General features: G+C 40.1%; 1 protein-coding gene across 4 annotated transcripts; it reads right to left on the reverse strand.

Annotated features, from left to right (window-relative positions):
• Window positions 1-810: 810 nt before the first annotated feature.
• Window positions 811-13089, reverse strand: LOC102709312. Of its 4 annotated transcripts, XM_040528122.1 has the most exons (18): window positions 12775-13089; window positions 9796-11936; window positions 9494-9673; window positions 8768-9192; window positions 8448-8664; window positions 8289-8376; window positions 8158-8210; window positions 7967-8077; window positions 7599-7893; window positions 6319-7457; window positions 5783-5889; window positions 5594-5696; window positions 5071-5251; window positions 4268-4335; window positions 3742-3854; window positions 2785-3639; window positions 1276-1366; window positions 811-1199 (listed from the first exon to the last, which is right to left on the reverse strand). In XM_040528122.1, exons 2-18 carry the CDS (start codon window positions 11924-11926, stop codon window positions 1183-1185), a joined length of 6174 nt encoding a protein of 2057 aa, XP_040384056.1. In that variant the 5' UTR covers window positions 11927-11936; window positions 12775-13089; the 3' UTR covers window positions 811-1182. The 4 variants fall into 4 exon arrangements, with proteins under 4 accessions (XP_040384056.1, XP_015697330.1, XP_006662055.1 ...); XM_015841844.2 differs by having other exon boundaries at window positions 6319-7893; window positions 8289-8364; XM_006661992.3 differs by having other exon boundaries at window positions 3742-3851; window positions 6319-7893.
• Window positions 13090-15091: the final 2002 nt, after the last annotated feature.

A 15091-nucleotide genomic window follows, 5' to 3' on the forward strand; every position in this document is an offset into this window, starting at 1 on the left:
ATAAAAAGCTTTAAATAAAAATATGAAGGAAATATTAATAACCTAAAATACTTTATATTTTGAAACGAAGGATTAAGGCTGAGAAAGAAGGAATTCGGTGCCCCTCAATCCCTTCATCTTTGAGAACCAAAGGCAAAGACAGATATCCCATTTCGTCAACGAAGCATTTAGGTCATGTTAGTTTCCAAAATTTTTTCCTAAAAATATCGTATCTTCTAGACACCTAAATAAAACATTAAATATACATAAACAATAAAACTAATTACATATTTATGAGAAAAATCGTTTGACGAATTTTTAAACCTAATTGGGACATAATTAACTATAAGTGCTACAGTAACCAACATATGCTAATGATGGATTAATTAGACTCAAAAAATTCGTCTAGCAGAATCTAAAATTTATTTTGTAATTAGACTACGTTTAATACTTTAAATATGTGTCTACAAACTTGATGTGATGTTTTTGCAAATTTTTATGTGTCTAAAAACTTGATGTGATGTTTTTGCAAATTTTTTTGCAATCTAAACAAGAACAAGGCATTAGAGTGACGAGGTCCGTGGAGACTGCTGCAACAGCCAAGCTGCGCACATGAAGCAACAAAAAGGGAAAGAAATCGATAAAAGCTGGGAGTCCAAATTTAAGCCATTGCAGCAAGCGACCAAGCGTTAATCAAATCCAAACTCCAGCCAAAGCCATCAACCATTCCAGCTGCAAGAGCAGCAGCACAAAATTTAGTAATCACAACGATGAAGAGGTAGCGACGAAAGAAAAGTGAAATGGGGTCAAATTGTAAGCGCATTCGCTGGCAAGTTAGAACACAGATTACCAATCTACCAATTCGACACAAAAAAAAAGACAGAAGGCTAATACGTCCGTCACATGGTTTACCACCGACGATGAGTTTAAACTGTGCCCATTTTTCCTTTGCGCTGTATTCATACAGATTAAACGGGAGAGTTTTGGATGATTAATGCCTACTCTACATCACATAACACAAGTGTCCAGTACAATCCAAAAAATAAACCCCGCTAACTTAAGCTAAGCTTATATAATACACCTGAGCACATCCTTCTCCGGGAAAGTCTTTTACTCCAATCCTATCCTCTGTTGCCTTCATCGAGCTAACCAGTTATGTACAAAACGAGAGTTTTCCCAACAACAGCGCCACAAATCCATTCCTCAGCCAAGAGTTCGCCCTGTTACACCAAATGGATTTCAATGCCTTGAGGACGGGGAAAATCAAAATCTAGAAGCACCACAAAGAAGACTGACCTCTTGAGGAAGCACTTCTGTAGTTAGTCCTAGGACCCTTTTCGCCAGGAACTTTAGAAACTATAAGGGAACTTTGCAGACCCTCCAATAACTGTCACAAAACACAAAAAAGGAAAAAAAAATTAGCATAGATAGCATGCTCCATAAAACGACAATAAAATTAACTATCTGCTACTCAGTATAGACATACATGAGAATTCGCCACCCCACTTTCACTTATTAATTATTTTTCCAATAACAGATACAAGTCCATAATAAAAAAATGCCACTTTTGGTTAATTTCATTGCACCAAGATGAGGTGTGCATGGGTGCTACCGAGATGAGCCATCTCTCCCTAATCCACATGCACAATGGCGTAGAACATCTGTTATCCTCACATTGTGATCCTCCATCAGCAAAAAGAGCATATAGCTCTTTGGGGATGTACCGTTTTGGGAGGTAACAGTGCGCGGATGCCTCCCGTCATGGCAAAAATAGCGCACCCTGGAGACATAGGGTGGCAAGGTTCACAGCTAAGATATTCAGGAAAATGGATTAGAAACAGAACAACGTCCCTGACGAATGATTTTAACGTCTCAACTCTCAACAATCAAGTTGACAAAGCAGTTGGTACTGTTTGTATGGTTCCATTTTCAAGCATAGCATTATTGGCTTAACCATGTAATGCACTAAGGAACAAGCATTCTTTCCATGCCTTGATTAACAGCTCAATTGCTAAACCGTTCTTGACAAGAGAAATATTTGTGATAGAAGCTAGCAAATCAAATTCGATTGGCTCAAGGTGCCAGGATGAATTGGAGAAGGTAACATAGTAGCTAGCAAATCAAATTTGACTGGCGCAAGGTGCCAGGTTGATTTGGAGAAGGTAACGGCTGCTAATTGCTGGTCACCTGGATGGTGACGGTGCCCGACACAGGTTTCCACAAGGGGATTGAGCAAGGACAGAAGGGAGCAATTACTGAGCCAAGGAAAGAGATTAGCCTATGGCACCGGAGGAAAACAGCAGGAAGAAAAATAAGTGGGACCGGTGTTTAGGGGACAAACTGCAAACACATTGAGCAGATGGTGTTTTACTAGGAGTGTGCACCACTTGAGTGGTAATAATTAATTAGCAACTATATAATGCCAAATGCTTAAGTACATCTATATTGTGGCAAATAGTTTATGTTCCCAAAAACAGAAACGAACACATATTTCACAGCATGCTTGCACACGCACCAGTCGCGTGTGTTTACTCATGTGCAGACACAAGAAAAGAAACAAGGGGTATCTCAAACCACCCAAAGAAAGTATTGCCAAAAGTCTATGAATATTGATAAACTCATCCAAAATATGACTAATGAGACAGTCTAGACCAACCACAACGAAACTACACACATGTGTGTGTAGAGCAAACAGTCCTTTAAAGAAGGTATTACCAACATTCAGCAACATAATGGTAACAAGTCAGCACCAAAAGAAAAAACAAACATCCATTATAACTTGAGGGCACTTCTTGATTCACTTACCCGAGAAGTTGGTTGGATACGGCGGTTCGACCTTCTGGGTTCAGTAGAATCAGCACTCTTCCCTGGAATATCAGGTGCTTTGTTTGTGATCCTGTTTGAATTATCCATAGAAGGAGCATGTTTCCTTTTAGCTCGATCAGTAGTTGTTAAATTCTTTTTGGAAGTAGCAGCAGTAGATGCAGCTTGAATGTTCAGTTCAGAAACAGAAGCATCTTCAGATCTAAGGCCAATGCCATGGGCAGCACTGTTCTTTTCTACAGTGAGGTTCAAGTTGTTGGAAGAACCTGTTGTACTTCCTGCAAATGCATAACTACTCTCAAAAACACCAGTGCTTGGGACTGGCATGGATAAAGATCCTTTGCCAGGAATGATATTAGTTGCACCATCCTGAGACTTTGTAGATTTAAGTCCTCGTGATCTCATATCCCCTATCCTCTTTCCTTTCTGATCAACTTTAGAGGTACCTTCACGTGGTCTTGGCACATGTGGTACCAAATGTTTCACAGGTCTGGTAGATGCAATACCCTCAGAAATTTTGTCAACCTGATCTGCATCATAATGTTTGCTTACTTCCATAAACTTTTTCTTCTTTCCAGGTTTTGGAACACCAACCACTCTTGATCCTTCCTTCCGAAGTCCAGGTCGCTTGAAAGCAACACCATCCGTTTTACTCTCAACTACACTCTTGCCTATGTTGAAAACCATGTCCTTGTCAGATAATGCCAACGGCTTTGGCTCCTCTGGTTTTGTTACAGTGTTAACGCTCTTATCCATAGAAGGACCTGCTGCTTCTCCACCAATAGGTACATGATCACTACCCTTTGTTCTTTGTCGTTTCTCATGAGGAGAATCACCCTAAGACCATGAGACACGGTTCAATGAATATAATGTGCAAAAGTAACACATAGAGCGTTCGATTTGAAAAGGAAATATAGCAGGTCTAGAAAGTAAAATGACCTTAATACGATCAACTGTCTTCACTCGGGACCACTCTATCCACTGCCCATCCTTCCAAACAAGTGATGGACGAAGATTCCATGCATCAACAACTAAGGAATCACCACTTCCTGCTGGATATAGAATATAATTAACACAAAAGAAAGGGTTCAAGGTCCACCATCAAAGAATTCAAAATACACAAGTTGTAATGGAAACATAAGCTTTAATATAAATCACATAAATCAACATGAAAGCAGAAACAGTTTTAGATAATCAAGATCAACAGTTTTTTTCTGTTAAAGTTTCATGGCATATCAGTTTCATAGTCAATTTGACTCGATCCTATATAACTTGATTGGTTTGAGGAATGGAATAGATTGGTCAATCATCACGTCATCCCTAAAATTATGCATTGAGCCATCCCACCAAAATCATGAAATGATACCATGATGGATCAACTATTACACAAGCCAAACAGCCCAATAGTTGGCATTCATGAATAGTTGTATCATTACTGGTTAACACATTGCACTAATATGGTTACCTGAAAATTGTACAGAAAACTTTGTTTCATCACCATCACGGTTGTGAGAAATAATTCCCTCTCGCCAACTGTAGCAAACAAAAGAAATAAGCCAAATATCAATACATAATAGCAAGAAGTTACTGATGATAGAGCAAATTGGAATTAGTGGCTACTTCAGTCGCATCATAACAATTCCTCATTATGTGAACAATATGTGTAGAATAACACATTATGTGAAACCTCTCGTTAATTGGAGATAAGAGATCAAAAATACAATTCCTCACAGCTGCTTTCAATAAACTGAGAGATAATTTCTTCAATGGAAGGGTAATTGGCTAAAGTAAACTTCAACAACAAACCTCACATGCCCAAGAACCTATGTGCAAGCTGAGCCAAAGGAAACGAAGGAAAAGGAATAAAAGGAAATACTGTAGAACAAAAATACATCAAAAGAAAAAAAAGTAAGGTATCAAAATCACAACCATTAAATTACATCTCCCAACAAATTCACATTCAAAAAACACGAGTTTTGAACCTTGACTCTGTACTTCACATTTTTAACCTCCTATTGGGAATGTCTCAAACATGGGGTCAATATGACGATACAGTACCAGAAGAACCAATACATTACAGATCTCATTCCGCACTCTCAGACAAAACTAAGACATTGTTTGATCTTTTTATCTCTAGAGGTCCAAATTATAGCCCAAAATGCTGATATAGGGAACTCAGACAATTCAAGCGTAAAACTGCCGTCAGGTTGATTAAGCAAATGTACAAGCTACAAAAATAGTAGAACTAGAGAATGCTGAAAGTCATACCTATCTCCGGTCCATGCATCCACGTGTTCACCAATAGCCCAAGAATAAGTTCCTGATGTGTCCCTACGGCGCTTCCTAGTTCCTTTCAATCTAGAAACAGTAGCAGGATGGGCAAGGCGAATGTGAGGTGCCTTCTCCCCCTCCTGTTTCAATGGAACCCATTCTTTGTGAAGACCAGCTTCTGAAAACAACAGTCATCCCAAGACTCGATTAGCTCAAAACTTGAAAGTAGCTCAACATGTCAGCATCAGCATATCACTAGGGCAGATATCGTGTAGTGTATCTGATACATAGTACTCCCTTCATTTCATGTTATAAGATGTTTTGACCCTACCTAGATTGACCAGTGAATGTGTTTTATATATGTGTCCAAAGTCATTAGCACCCATATGAATCCAGGGAGGGCCAGGACATCTTATAATGTAAAACGGAGGTAATATATGTAAAAGGCACAGATACATTGTGGAAAGTAGTGTCCATCACCTCAACAATGTGGACATATGTATAGAATAAATGCACTCACCTTCAGTGCGAGAGTCATAGCTGATACATGCGCTATTGTTGTTTATATCAAGAACTTTGGCAGAAAACCAAGCTACTCCAGACTCACCCTTGTCAGCTAAAACCTGATCCAATATAATACATATGCTAAGAGGCTATCGCAGATTTGCGCTAAATATGCGTAGTCAAACATGTAGAGTTGTAAACTGACCTCCACAGAAGATCCCTTTTCAATGCCATTCCAGATTATGTTTGGTGCTGCATCATTTCTGCTCCCATTGAATGGAGCCATGGTGGGAACATCTTCACCCTTGTTTCCTACATGAGCCAAACAAAGCAAAATCAGTTGGAATTGAATGTAATTGTGGCATAACACAATGGTGATTCTCCCTATTGTTTATATTTAGAGAACATGTTGGTTATTGCATCAGGACAAAGGAATTGTCCAAAATAACCACAGTACTCAATCAATTGCTTCAAAAGTCGTTTTTATGCTGGGTAAAGAACATTGAGTTTAGTGCATATGCTGTCAATTATCTTGCTCACGTAGCAATACAAGTGCATAATTGATTACCCCCAAGTACATCCATGACATGAGTGGAAGTATGTGCAGGATATTTACAATGGATGAGGTGTAACAAGAAATAATGAGAAACATGCTTCTCAAAAAACTTAAAAAGCCATATATTGTTGGACAGGTTGAGTCATCTAAAATGCCATATATTATGAATGGATAAGTAGCTTTACCTGAATGCATTCCATCTAGCTGCAGTTCTTTGCCACTAGAAGATGGTTCCAAGTTCTGTATGGCATGGTCATATTTAGCTTTGCCACCACGCTTCCTTCCAGATTTACTAACAACAGTAGGTGCATCCAATTGTTCTGTTACCACATTATTGTTGTTTATTGCCTTCTTATTTCTCACTTGATCAGATTTCCAATAACCATCAGGACCAGCTTCCAACAGCTCACTAAGAGTAAAAGGTAGAGGCTCGCCCATACCAATGATGGTTCCTGCTTTGAACACAGCCTCTGCAGCAAGTTCTGCAGCTTTCAGAATGGCATCCATGTTTTCTGCACGTTTTGCAGCAGCCGATGCCTCTTCAACCCTCTTTCTAGCAACCTCCCGTGCCACTGAAATAATGGAACCTGAAGGATGAATGCTATCCTTAGTTTTCCAAGAGGATGTGGGTGTCAAATTTGGGAAAGTAGCCAGGTTGTTACTGACTTTAAATTCACCAGTGTCACACTTCTGCAAGGAATTTGCATATGTAGAAAGGATTTCCTCTGCCATCATTTTTGCCTGCAATGCAGCCTCTGACGCCATCTTAGCAGCTTCTGCAGCTGCTTTTGCAACAGAAACTGCTGCAGAAGCAGCAGCGGCAGTTGAAGCAAGCTTTTGTTCTACATCTGCTGGTAATTTGCCTTTTGAATTTGTCAATATGTGGCTCCAAATACCTTCAGCATGTGTACTTGCCTCCATCGCATGCACACCTGCCCCTTTTGCTTGTCCCATTGATTGCTCTATTGAACCAGAGATCTGTTCCGAAAAGATTCTTTGCTCCACATCCTTGATACTAGTAATCTGATAATTAGGCACAGATGTGATTAAGCCTGTGTTAGAAACAAGCCCACTAGCCAAAATACTACTTGGAGAATGAGTAGACAAGGTGAAGCCTGGTGGCGGTTGAACGGCAGGAGTAACAGATGCAATGTCTGCTTTGAGTGGAGGGGAAGCAACAGTAGGTGGTTGTTCTGGACTTGTTGGAGCTTTCTTTCTTTTTCTTGACTTTTGTGCTGTAGTTCCACGCTTAGAAGTAGAAGCTGATGCCTTCTGTTTTTCCTCAGGTATAACTGCTAATGGAGAAACAGTAGAAGACACCTGACTGGGAGGAAATACAACAGGTGAAACAGCTTGTGAAATGGATATATTTTTAGAGGATGCTCCCTTTGCAGTTTCATTTGCACTTGCTGACAAAGGTGGTTGCATCGATGAATCAAATATCAAATTCTGTGGTTGAACCAACCAAGGCGCAGCACGCGGACCAGGGCTCTGCGAAAACCATGATGCAACACCAGAAGTCGAAGTAGGTTGCCTCATTTGTGAGCTGTATGGGAATACTGGTGATACAGCCTGGCTAAAATCCAGATGAGTACCTCGTTGCATGCTCAAAGCAGAACTATTGAGAGGAGACATATTTAAAGTTGGCAAATGAAGGGACACAGCAGTATGTGCTGGCAACGTAGTTTTGCCACCCTTTTTGCTAGCTGGTGCAGTTTTAACCGATGTACCTTTACTGGCCTTTTCCATCACACGGCTACCTGTAAACATCTTTACTTAGGAACATAATAGTGTAGTATATGGAATACTGTGACATAATCACATAATATTTACCTAGCCGTGAGCTTGTAGGAGTCTCCAAGCCAGTTAAAGATGACCTCTGACTATTATATCTTTCAAAAGCAGCTTGCAAAAGTGTCCCCCATGGAGCCTTGCCACCACATGCTGTTCAGTAACACAAATAAATGAGAATAAAGGATGAGAAAAAGAATCACTTTCAAACTTTGTAATGGAACCACACAAACCAGGCTCTCCAAAAGCTGACACCATGTAAGGTTCTGCTGGTGGCATTCCTTGACTGAAAGAAATATGTTCCATTATTCGATAAATTTGCAACTACAAACAAACTCTAATTTAATGAGAGTTAAGAGATTACATAAGAGCTCCATAAACAAATATCTGTGCGCGTAGCTGCACGTGCTGTAGATCTGTGAAAGGCTGATGACCCAAAGCTGCAGAAGAAACTGAAGTAGCTGTGTCAGGTAATTTAGATACTTCGACCATTTTTATATAGGAGTATAGGAGATTCACGTACCAGTAACATCAGGAGTTGAATGTTGTTCCTGCTCTAGTGGTATAGTTTTGGCTTTTGTGCTACGACCAACATGTGAGCTCACAGAGGATCCCTCAGCACTTACAACCACTTTCCTTCCAGATAGCTGTTCTTTGCTGGTTTCCATAAAGACCAGTTTCTTACTTTCATCGCTACTATTCTTCGATGGATTTCCAGGTTTTGGAATTCCAGCGGTTGCCTAAAAATTTGAGTACAATAAACCATGTTAACAAGCCTCAGATAATTATAGCTATGATAAATCGATGAGTTCCAAATACTTGCAAAGAAGGCAAGAAACAGACCTCGGGGCTCTGAGCAACTTCGGATCTCGGCAGTGGGCTCCACACAGGAGCATGAGCTTTCTCAGATATATTTATTGGAGCCCCAACCTCAAACGAAAAACCTTTATCTTCGGCAGTATGGGTCGTCTCTGAAGCAAGAGTAGGTTTTACATTTATGGAAGAAGTTTCTTTTGAGCCATGGGAACTGTCAGTTGCAGCTGTATGATCTTTAGAATCCTTGGGTGGTTCAGTTTGTTTGTGATGCAGCAAAGCATTACTGCCCTGCATATCTTCTTCGGGGCAGGATTCATTGCAACTAATCACTGTTGGTGAACCACATGTAGCATCAGTGCAGCTTCCATTATCAGTCCCATGTTCTAAGCCAGTCTTGTTCGCTGATGAAACAGTACCAAGAGGATGATCTGCACCATGACTTAACACTTTGTCTGTAGAAAAAGAACGTGTCACTTTGAAACCACTTGAATTATTCCACTACTTATGGTAAATTTGTAACATAACTTAACCCATATACTTGGAATAGAAATGTGAATGGTTCAGCGCACATAATACAGCGAATTAGAAGTACATGGAAAAGCACTTCAAAGGTCTAAAAAATCAAATAAAAAAACAGGTGGACTATTATCAAATGTTGCTTTATAAAAATAATGCTTTTTTCTAAAAAAAGAATAGTGGCACACTGCTCTTCTGGAGGAAAATGGCATTAATATCTAACCACGAGCAACTAACCTTGTAACTGCACCCCCGAATCATCCATTCCATTCACGGGACTTTTTCCATTATTTTGTTCAGTCTTTTCAGGTGAGACACCCAAGGCAGATGATGGTGAAACTAAATCGTCGTGGCCCTCAGATTGCATCAAAGCCCCGGTAGTCTGGACTTTTTGTGGAGAAGCATCTGGATGATCACCTGAGTGAATCCAGGCATCATCAGTTTTAAAGACAATCTTAACTCCGATGCAATGCATATTAATAATGCATACATTATGTCAACAGGACTAAAATAATAAAAGGAAATAGAACAGAATTCACCTGGTTTACCCTGACTTTCATTTGTGGTTAAACTACCTGAAGAAGTAGCCTGTTCTTCGCATTGTTGTGTTTCTGCAATAGCATCAGTACCACTGCTACAAATAGCATCGATATTTGGATTCACTGATCCCATTGATCCCTTCAGCAAGGTCTCAGAAACAGGAGATGTGGTATTGTGTCCTCCAACTTCTAAAGTAAATTTATCATCCTCCAATTCCCCCTCACCGTTCATGGAGGAAAGCTTTTTATCAAGTAAATTAGCAGAAGAATCATTGGTTGTGATACCTTCTGAACAGTCAGGACTATCCTTTGATGTGTTTAAAGGTTTAGAAACAGAAGTAGAATCGATATTGTTTCTTGAAATGTTGAATGGTGCTGATTTTTTCTCTTGATGGCCAGAATTTGGTGGTGCAAAATATTGGTTCCCAGGATCGTCTTTTAAAGCAGGAACAGCACCTTCCTTGAATGACACCTCATGGTTAACCGAGTAGATGCTTGAATCCTTTTCATCAGGTAAACAAGCTGAAGAATTGCCAGGCACAGCATTGCCTGATGAGTCAAACTTATCATCAGCTGTACTGGTAGAAACTGTGACTTTTTCACCATGACCACTTTTCACAATATGTACAACCTTCCCTGAAACATGTGATATTTCCCCTTTGGTTGTCTTTTCTTCCATAACAGAATCTTGATGCTGCTCCAACCTTCCAAGTTTTGAGTCATCACTAGTGCTAAGATTCGCATCATCCATGCTGCCATATTTTGTTTCTTCAGAAACTCCAGTAACATGAGCAAGCTGTGTTCCTTTTGGAGATTGAACAAACTCGCTACATTTAGTTGGCAAAGGATTGACAACATGAGTATTAGAATTTTTCAAATCTGGCTCAACTTGATGAGATTTAGCAGAATTGGGTTCTTCACTTGCACCAAATTTCTTAATGGCAGGCTCACCAATCCTGTCAATTGAACCTTTTATGCCTTCTGCTGCATGCTCAACTTGTAAGAAAGATGGTTGCAGAGTGGCATTGGGTCTCTTACTAGTGTCATCATTCCTGTGCACCATCTTTACTGGATTTGTGATGGCCTCCAGCAATCCATCAGAACTTTCTGACAGTAAAGCTTCATTGCTAACTTCACTAGTTAGGTTTGAAGCACCCAAATGCTGGGTTGCACCTGACAAATTTTGCAAATCATGAAGCCCATCTTTATTTTCATTCATGTGGCATATTTCTGAACCCTGAGTGGTAACACCAACCCCCGATTCTTTGTTGTCCTGCTCAAAGTGATATGGGCTGGTCGCATATATATTTTGTAGTGGAGCCAAGTCTGAGAAGGGTTCATTATTCAACTTCCTAGAATCTACTGCATCTGAATGAATGTTGAGATTGTCCAAAGAATCGTCATCATGGACCACGTCAAAATAGCCACCAACATCTGGACAGTTTTCTGATGTATTTTTTGAAGAGGACCTCCCACTAACTATGCATCTCTCAGAAACAGATTCCAGTGTATAGTAAGATTTTCTGTCTGATAAAGTTGTACCTACTGTTTGTTCAGCTTTGTCATCCACTGAGAAAGGTGTGATATGCTCAAGATGAGGCTGAATCATTGAAGGGTCTTCCGTCATTTCCGAACGAGTGCTCTGCGACTTATCATTCTCAGCTGGTACTATAATGTTACCTGTGGGAGAAGTAATTGAGTTGGGCTGCATATTGGATGGGTCAGTTTGACTGTCCATACCACTTATCTGACGATGTGCATTATCATCCATGTTACCAGTCATCTCATTTTCACCCACTGACTTCAATAACATTTCCACAGATTCAGTGGATGTTGCCTCAGACCAAACATTATTTGTCCTGTTTATAGAGCAAGATTCAGCAGCACTAGAACTAAAATCAACAACACTACTTCCAGTGGACAAAACCTCGATCCAACTGTTGCCGTGTCCTTGTCCGCTAAAAAGTCCTTCTGAATCAATTAGATTATCAAATCTGAGATGGTTCTGTAGTTGGTCGTCGATGTCAAGTTTTGGAAGTGGAAATTGCCGCAGACCTGCTGGAAACTTACTATTGTCCTCACCCACTAACTGGAAATTTTGGCTCTGAAAATCAGTATCATCATAATCCATGGGTGTTTGCCTGCAAGACATAGTAGTAATTCAGTAGAGATAAAACTCCCAGAAACAAGAAAACATCAATAATTAAAGTGGAAGAGGTCAACTTCCGAGCAAGGCAAGCATTAGTGGACTGCACATGCGACAGTCCAAACATAAACATAACACCACAGATAAATTCATGAGCTGGATGACCAAATGCTCCAGACAATGCATTTTTCCCAATGCTAGGAGACCAACACAGAGTGCATACCAAAGAAGATTGCATTACAAGCTTATAACAGCTAATACTGGAAGATGGAGATTTAAAGCATGATGAATCGTGCTGGAATTGTTTGTTTCAAGCTCCCAAAGAAACCACTTAGAATGTGCTAAATGCTAATTCAACATGAAATTCGCCCTGGTAATGCATCCGGTATCAGTTCAATCAGGAAAAGGAAAATAAAATAGCCCAGTTTTAACCCCCACCACCCAAGAGTTGACGCGAGTCAAAGGAATAGTCTGTGCTCCTAAGAACCAGAGCAGAGCATCCCACTGTACAAACAAAGTCCCAATTCAGCCGGACTGAAATGAACTAGTTTATCCTGCTAACTTACTCACTGAAATACTGTAACTGATGACGAAGTACAGCATGCTACTACCCCAAAGCTCAAAACCCTAATTTCATCAGCAAAGGCGTGCTTCCAACCAAACCTAAAAAAAATCATCCATGCACACAGCAGCTCGACACAAGCCCCCACACCTCGCGCCAGTCTAAGCGCCCACACTGGAACAGCCGCTTGTCCCCCGAAGCCCAACCGCACGGCGCAGAGCGAGAGCAGAAGCGGGGAGAGAGCGAGCCAGAGAGCGAGGGGCGTGCTTACAGAGAGGAGGTCGCCCGCGCCTCTACCACCCTCCATCCGTGAGCGGAGTCGTCGGAACCCTAGATCCTGCGGGGCGGCGGCTGCTCATAACCCCCGGCGCCCCCGCGCCGGAAAACCCTAGCTCCCCCCGCTCCTGCGGAAGTCGGAGAGTCCCCCCCAAGGGAAGGGGAGGACGAGATAGCGGCCCCTCCCCCCTCGAGGACGCGGGTCGCGGCGGCGGTCGGCCGGCGAGGGCGAGGGCGAGGGCGAGGCGGAGTGGTGGTGGAAATGGGGGAGAGAGTGGACTGCGCGAGCGAGAGAGAGGGGAGAGGAGAGGAGGCGTTAGTGGTGGTGCGGGTGCGGCGCGTGGTGGTGGGGAGTGGGGGTTTTGTTGTTGCGGCCGGCGGCCTGTGGTTTGGTTTGGCTTGGCTTTGGCTTCGGCTTCGGCTTCGGCTTCGGCCACTCGCGCACCCGTCACCGCGCGCACCGCACAGCCGCGACCGGTTGGGCTTTGGGTTGTTGGATGGATCGGGTTTGGTTTTCTTTCCTTTTTTTTTAAGAAAAATGTATTTAGGCGTGCAAATCCTCTGGTTTTTAGACGGGTTTGGGTTTTTGGTTGCGGGTTGACGTGTTTTTCATCCTGCTTCTCAGCGGTTTTGGAGCGAATATTGCTGGTGTGAACGCAACCTGGGGTGGTGTGACTCTCTATAGATATGGGGCGTGTGACTTGTATAGTTAATTATTTGAGTGAGCGTGTATTGACTTCGGTTCGGTGTGAATGAAGGCTTCCTATCATATATTCCTATAAAAAAGAGAAAATCAATACTATCCTTTGCTTACAACGAACACGTTGTTGTGCGTGTAATGTTAATATTAATTATTATTTAATTACAAAAATGTAGGTTTTATCTTAATATTAATTATTATAAATTTAAATTTGAGCTTTAGAATTTTATTAAAAAAGTTACATGGCATCTCATTTTATTATTCTCTATTTGTAATTATCATATTGTATTTATACTTGTAATCTAAATTATACTTGTGCATAACCTCCTTTCTATATAATATGTATTTTTAGTTTAAATTTTATATACTTCTAAATTGTATTTATATGTCGACTATTTCTCTTGATATTACTTATTTCTAACTAAATTTTATATGTTTTTAAATTGTATTTATAGATGTACTCTTCACTCAATATCGATTGTTTTTTTAATTTGAAATTTGGTTTTCAAAAAACCATATTTGCGCATGGACTTTTTATTTTTCTTTATTTTTAATTTTGAAGTTTTATTTCTAATTGGATTCTATTTTTTATTAATATGATCTTTTCTAGCCTAGCTTTTTGAGAATTGCATTTACACATTGACTATTTTTTACTTTTCCTTATTTTTTATTCTAAAATTTAATTTGACTCTCGTTTGTTTTTTGGTTAGTGTGGGATTTTCTAGCCCGTGAGAGTTAATGTTGTGACTTTTTTCCTTTTAATTTGTAGTATTGTATATGTAACAGACTATCACAATAGACTGAGACAATTGTAATTTTGACCGCTAATAAATTTTTAAACGATTATACTGTGTGACATGCTTTCAAATTGTGATATTGGTGTAAATATTGAGATTATTTTCAAAAGAGACAAAGGGTAGAGGTTTAAAGCCCAATCTTTTTCTTATGTGTATGCTTATAAATTAAAGTTTGACTTTAAGACTTAAATCTGAAAGTAATTTTATGGGGTTTTTTCACCATAGTTTATTTTTAAATATTTTTTGCTCTCTAAGAACACTATATAAAAAATTTATCAATAAATAAATTTTAAATTGGTAATAAGTTATTTCGCTTATGCTTAATATAAACAAAACAATCAGGCTGATAGTGCATTGTGTGTTATCCATATATGCTTTTAAAATAAATAATCAACACCCAAACGCACATGCTACCTGCTCTCTTGTACAAACGCACCATCACACACATTTTTCTACCCTATACGAGGCATGTGAAGTATACCTAATCGTTGATAGGTATGCATCACCCGTCACTAAAACAATATAACCAGGGGAGCAATTTCGCTGTCGTTGAGCATAATGTAATCTGGTGTTCCATATATGCTCGGTACAACATATTGTTTGGTGCGAAGAGTGCTGTAATAAATTTATTTCCGTTAGTTTTAACGATAAAGCGATGTTTAACCTGTGTCGTTCCATCCAGTTGTCACAAAACCATTAAAATTCGAGCAATTTTTACCAAAAGATACTGATTCTTAGTTTGTTTTGTTCCATATATGCAGTTCACCTACTATGGACCCTATGTACTAAACAATGAGGAACCTTTTTTATGGTTA

The sequence above is a fragment of the Oryza brachyantha genome, chromosome 10, assembly GCF_000231095.2.
Source record: "Oryza brachyantha chromosome 10, ObraRS2, whole genome shotgun sequence".
Classification (NCBI taxonomy): Eukaryota; Viridiplantae; Streptophyta; class Magnoliopsida; order Poales; family Poaceae; genus Oryza; species Oryza brachyantha.

Coding starts and splice junctions, on each gene's coding strand:
- LOC102709312 (XM_015841843.2), bottom strand. CDS start 11,926: ATGGATTATGATGATACTGATTTTCAGAGCCAAAATTTCCAGTTAGTG. Junction 5,697..5,782: donor AAAAGGGATCTTCTGTGGAG/GTCAGTTTACAA, acceptor ATATTGGATCAG/GTTTTAGCTGACAAGGGTGA. Junction 3,855..4,267: donor GTTTTCTGTACAATTTTCAG/GTAACCATATTA, acceptor TTCTATATCCAG/CAGGAAGTGGTGATTCCTTA.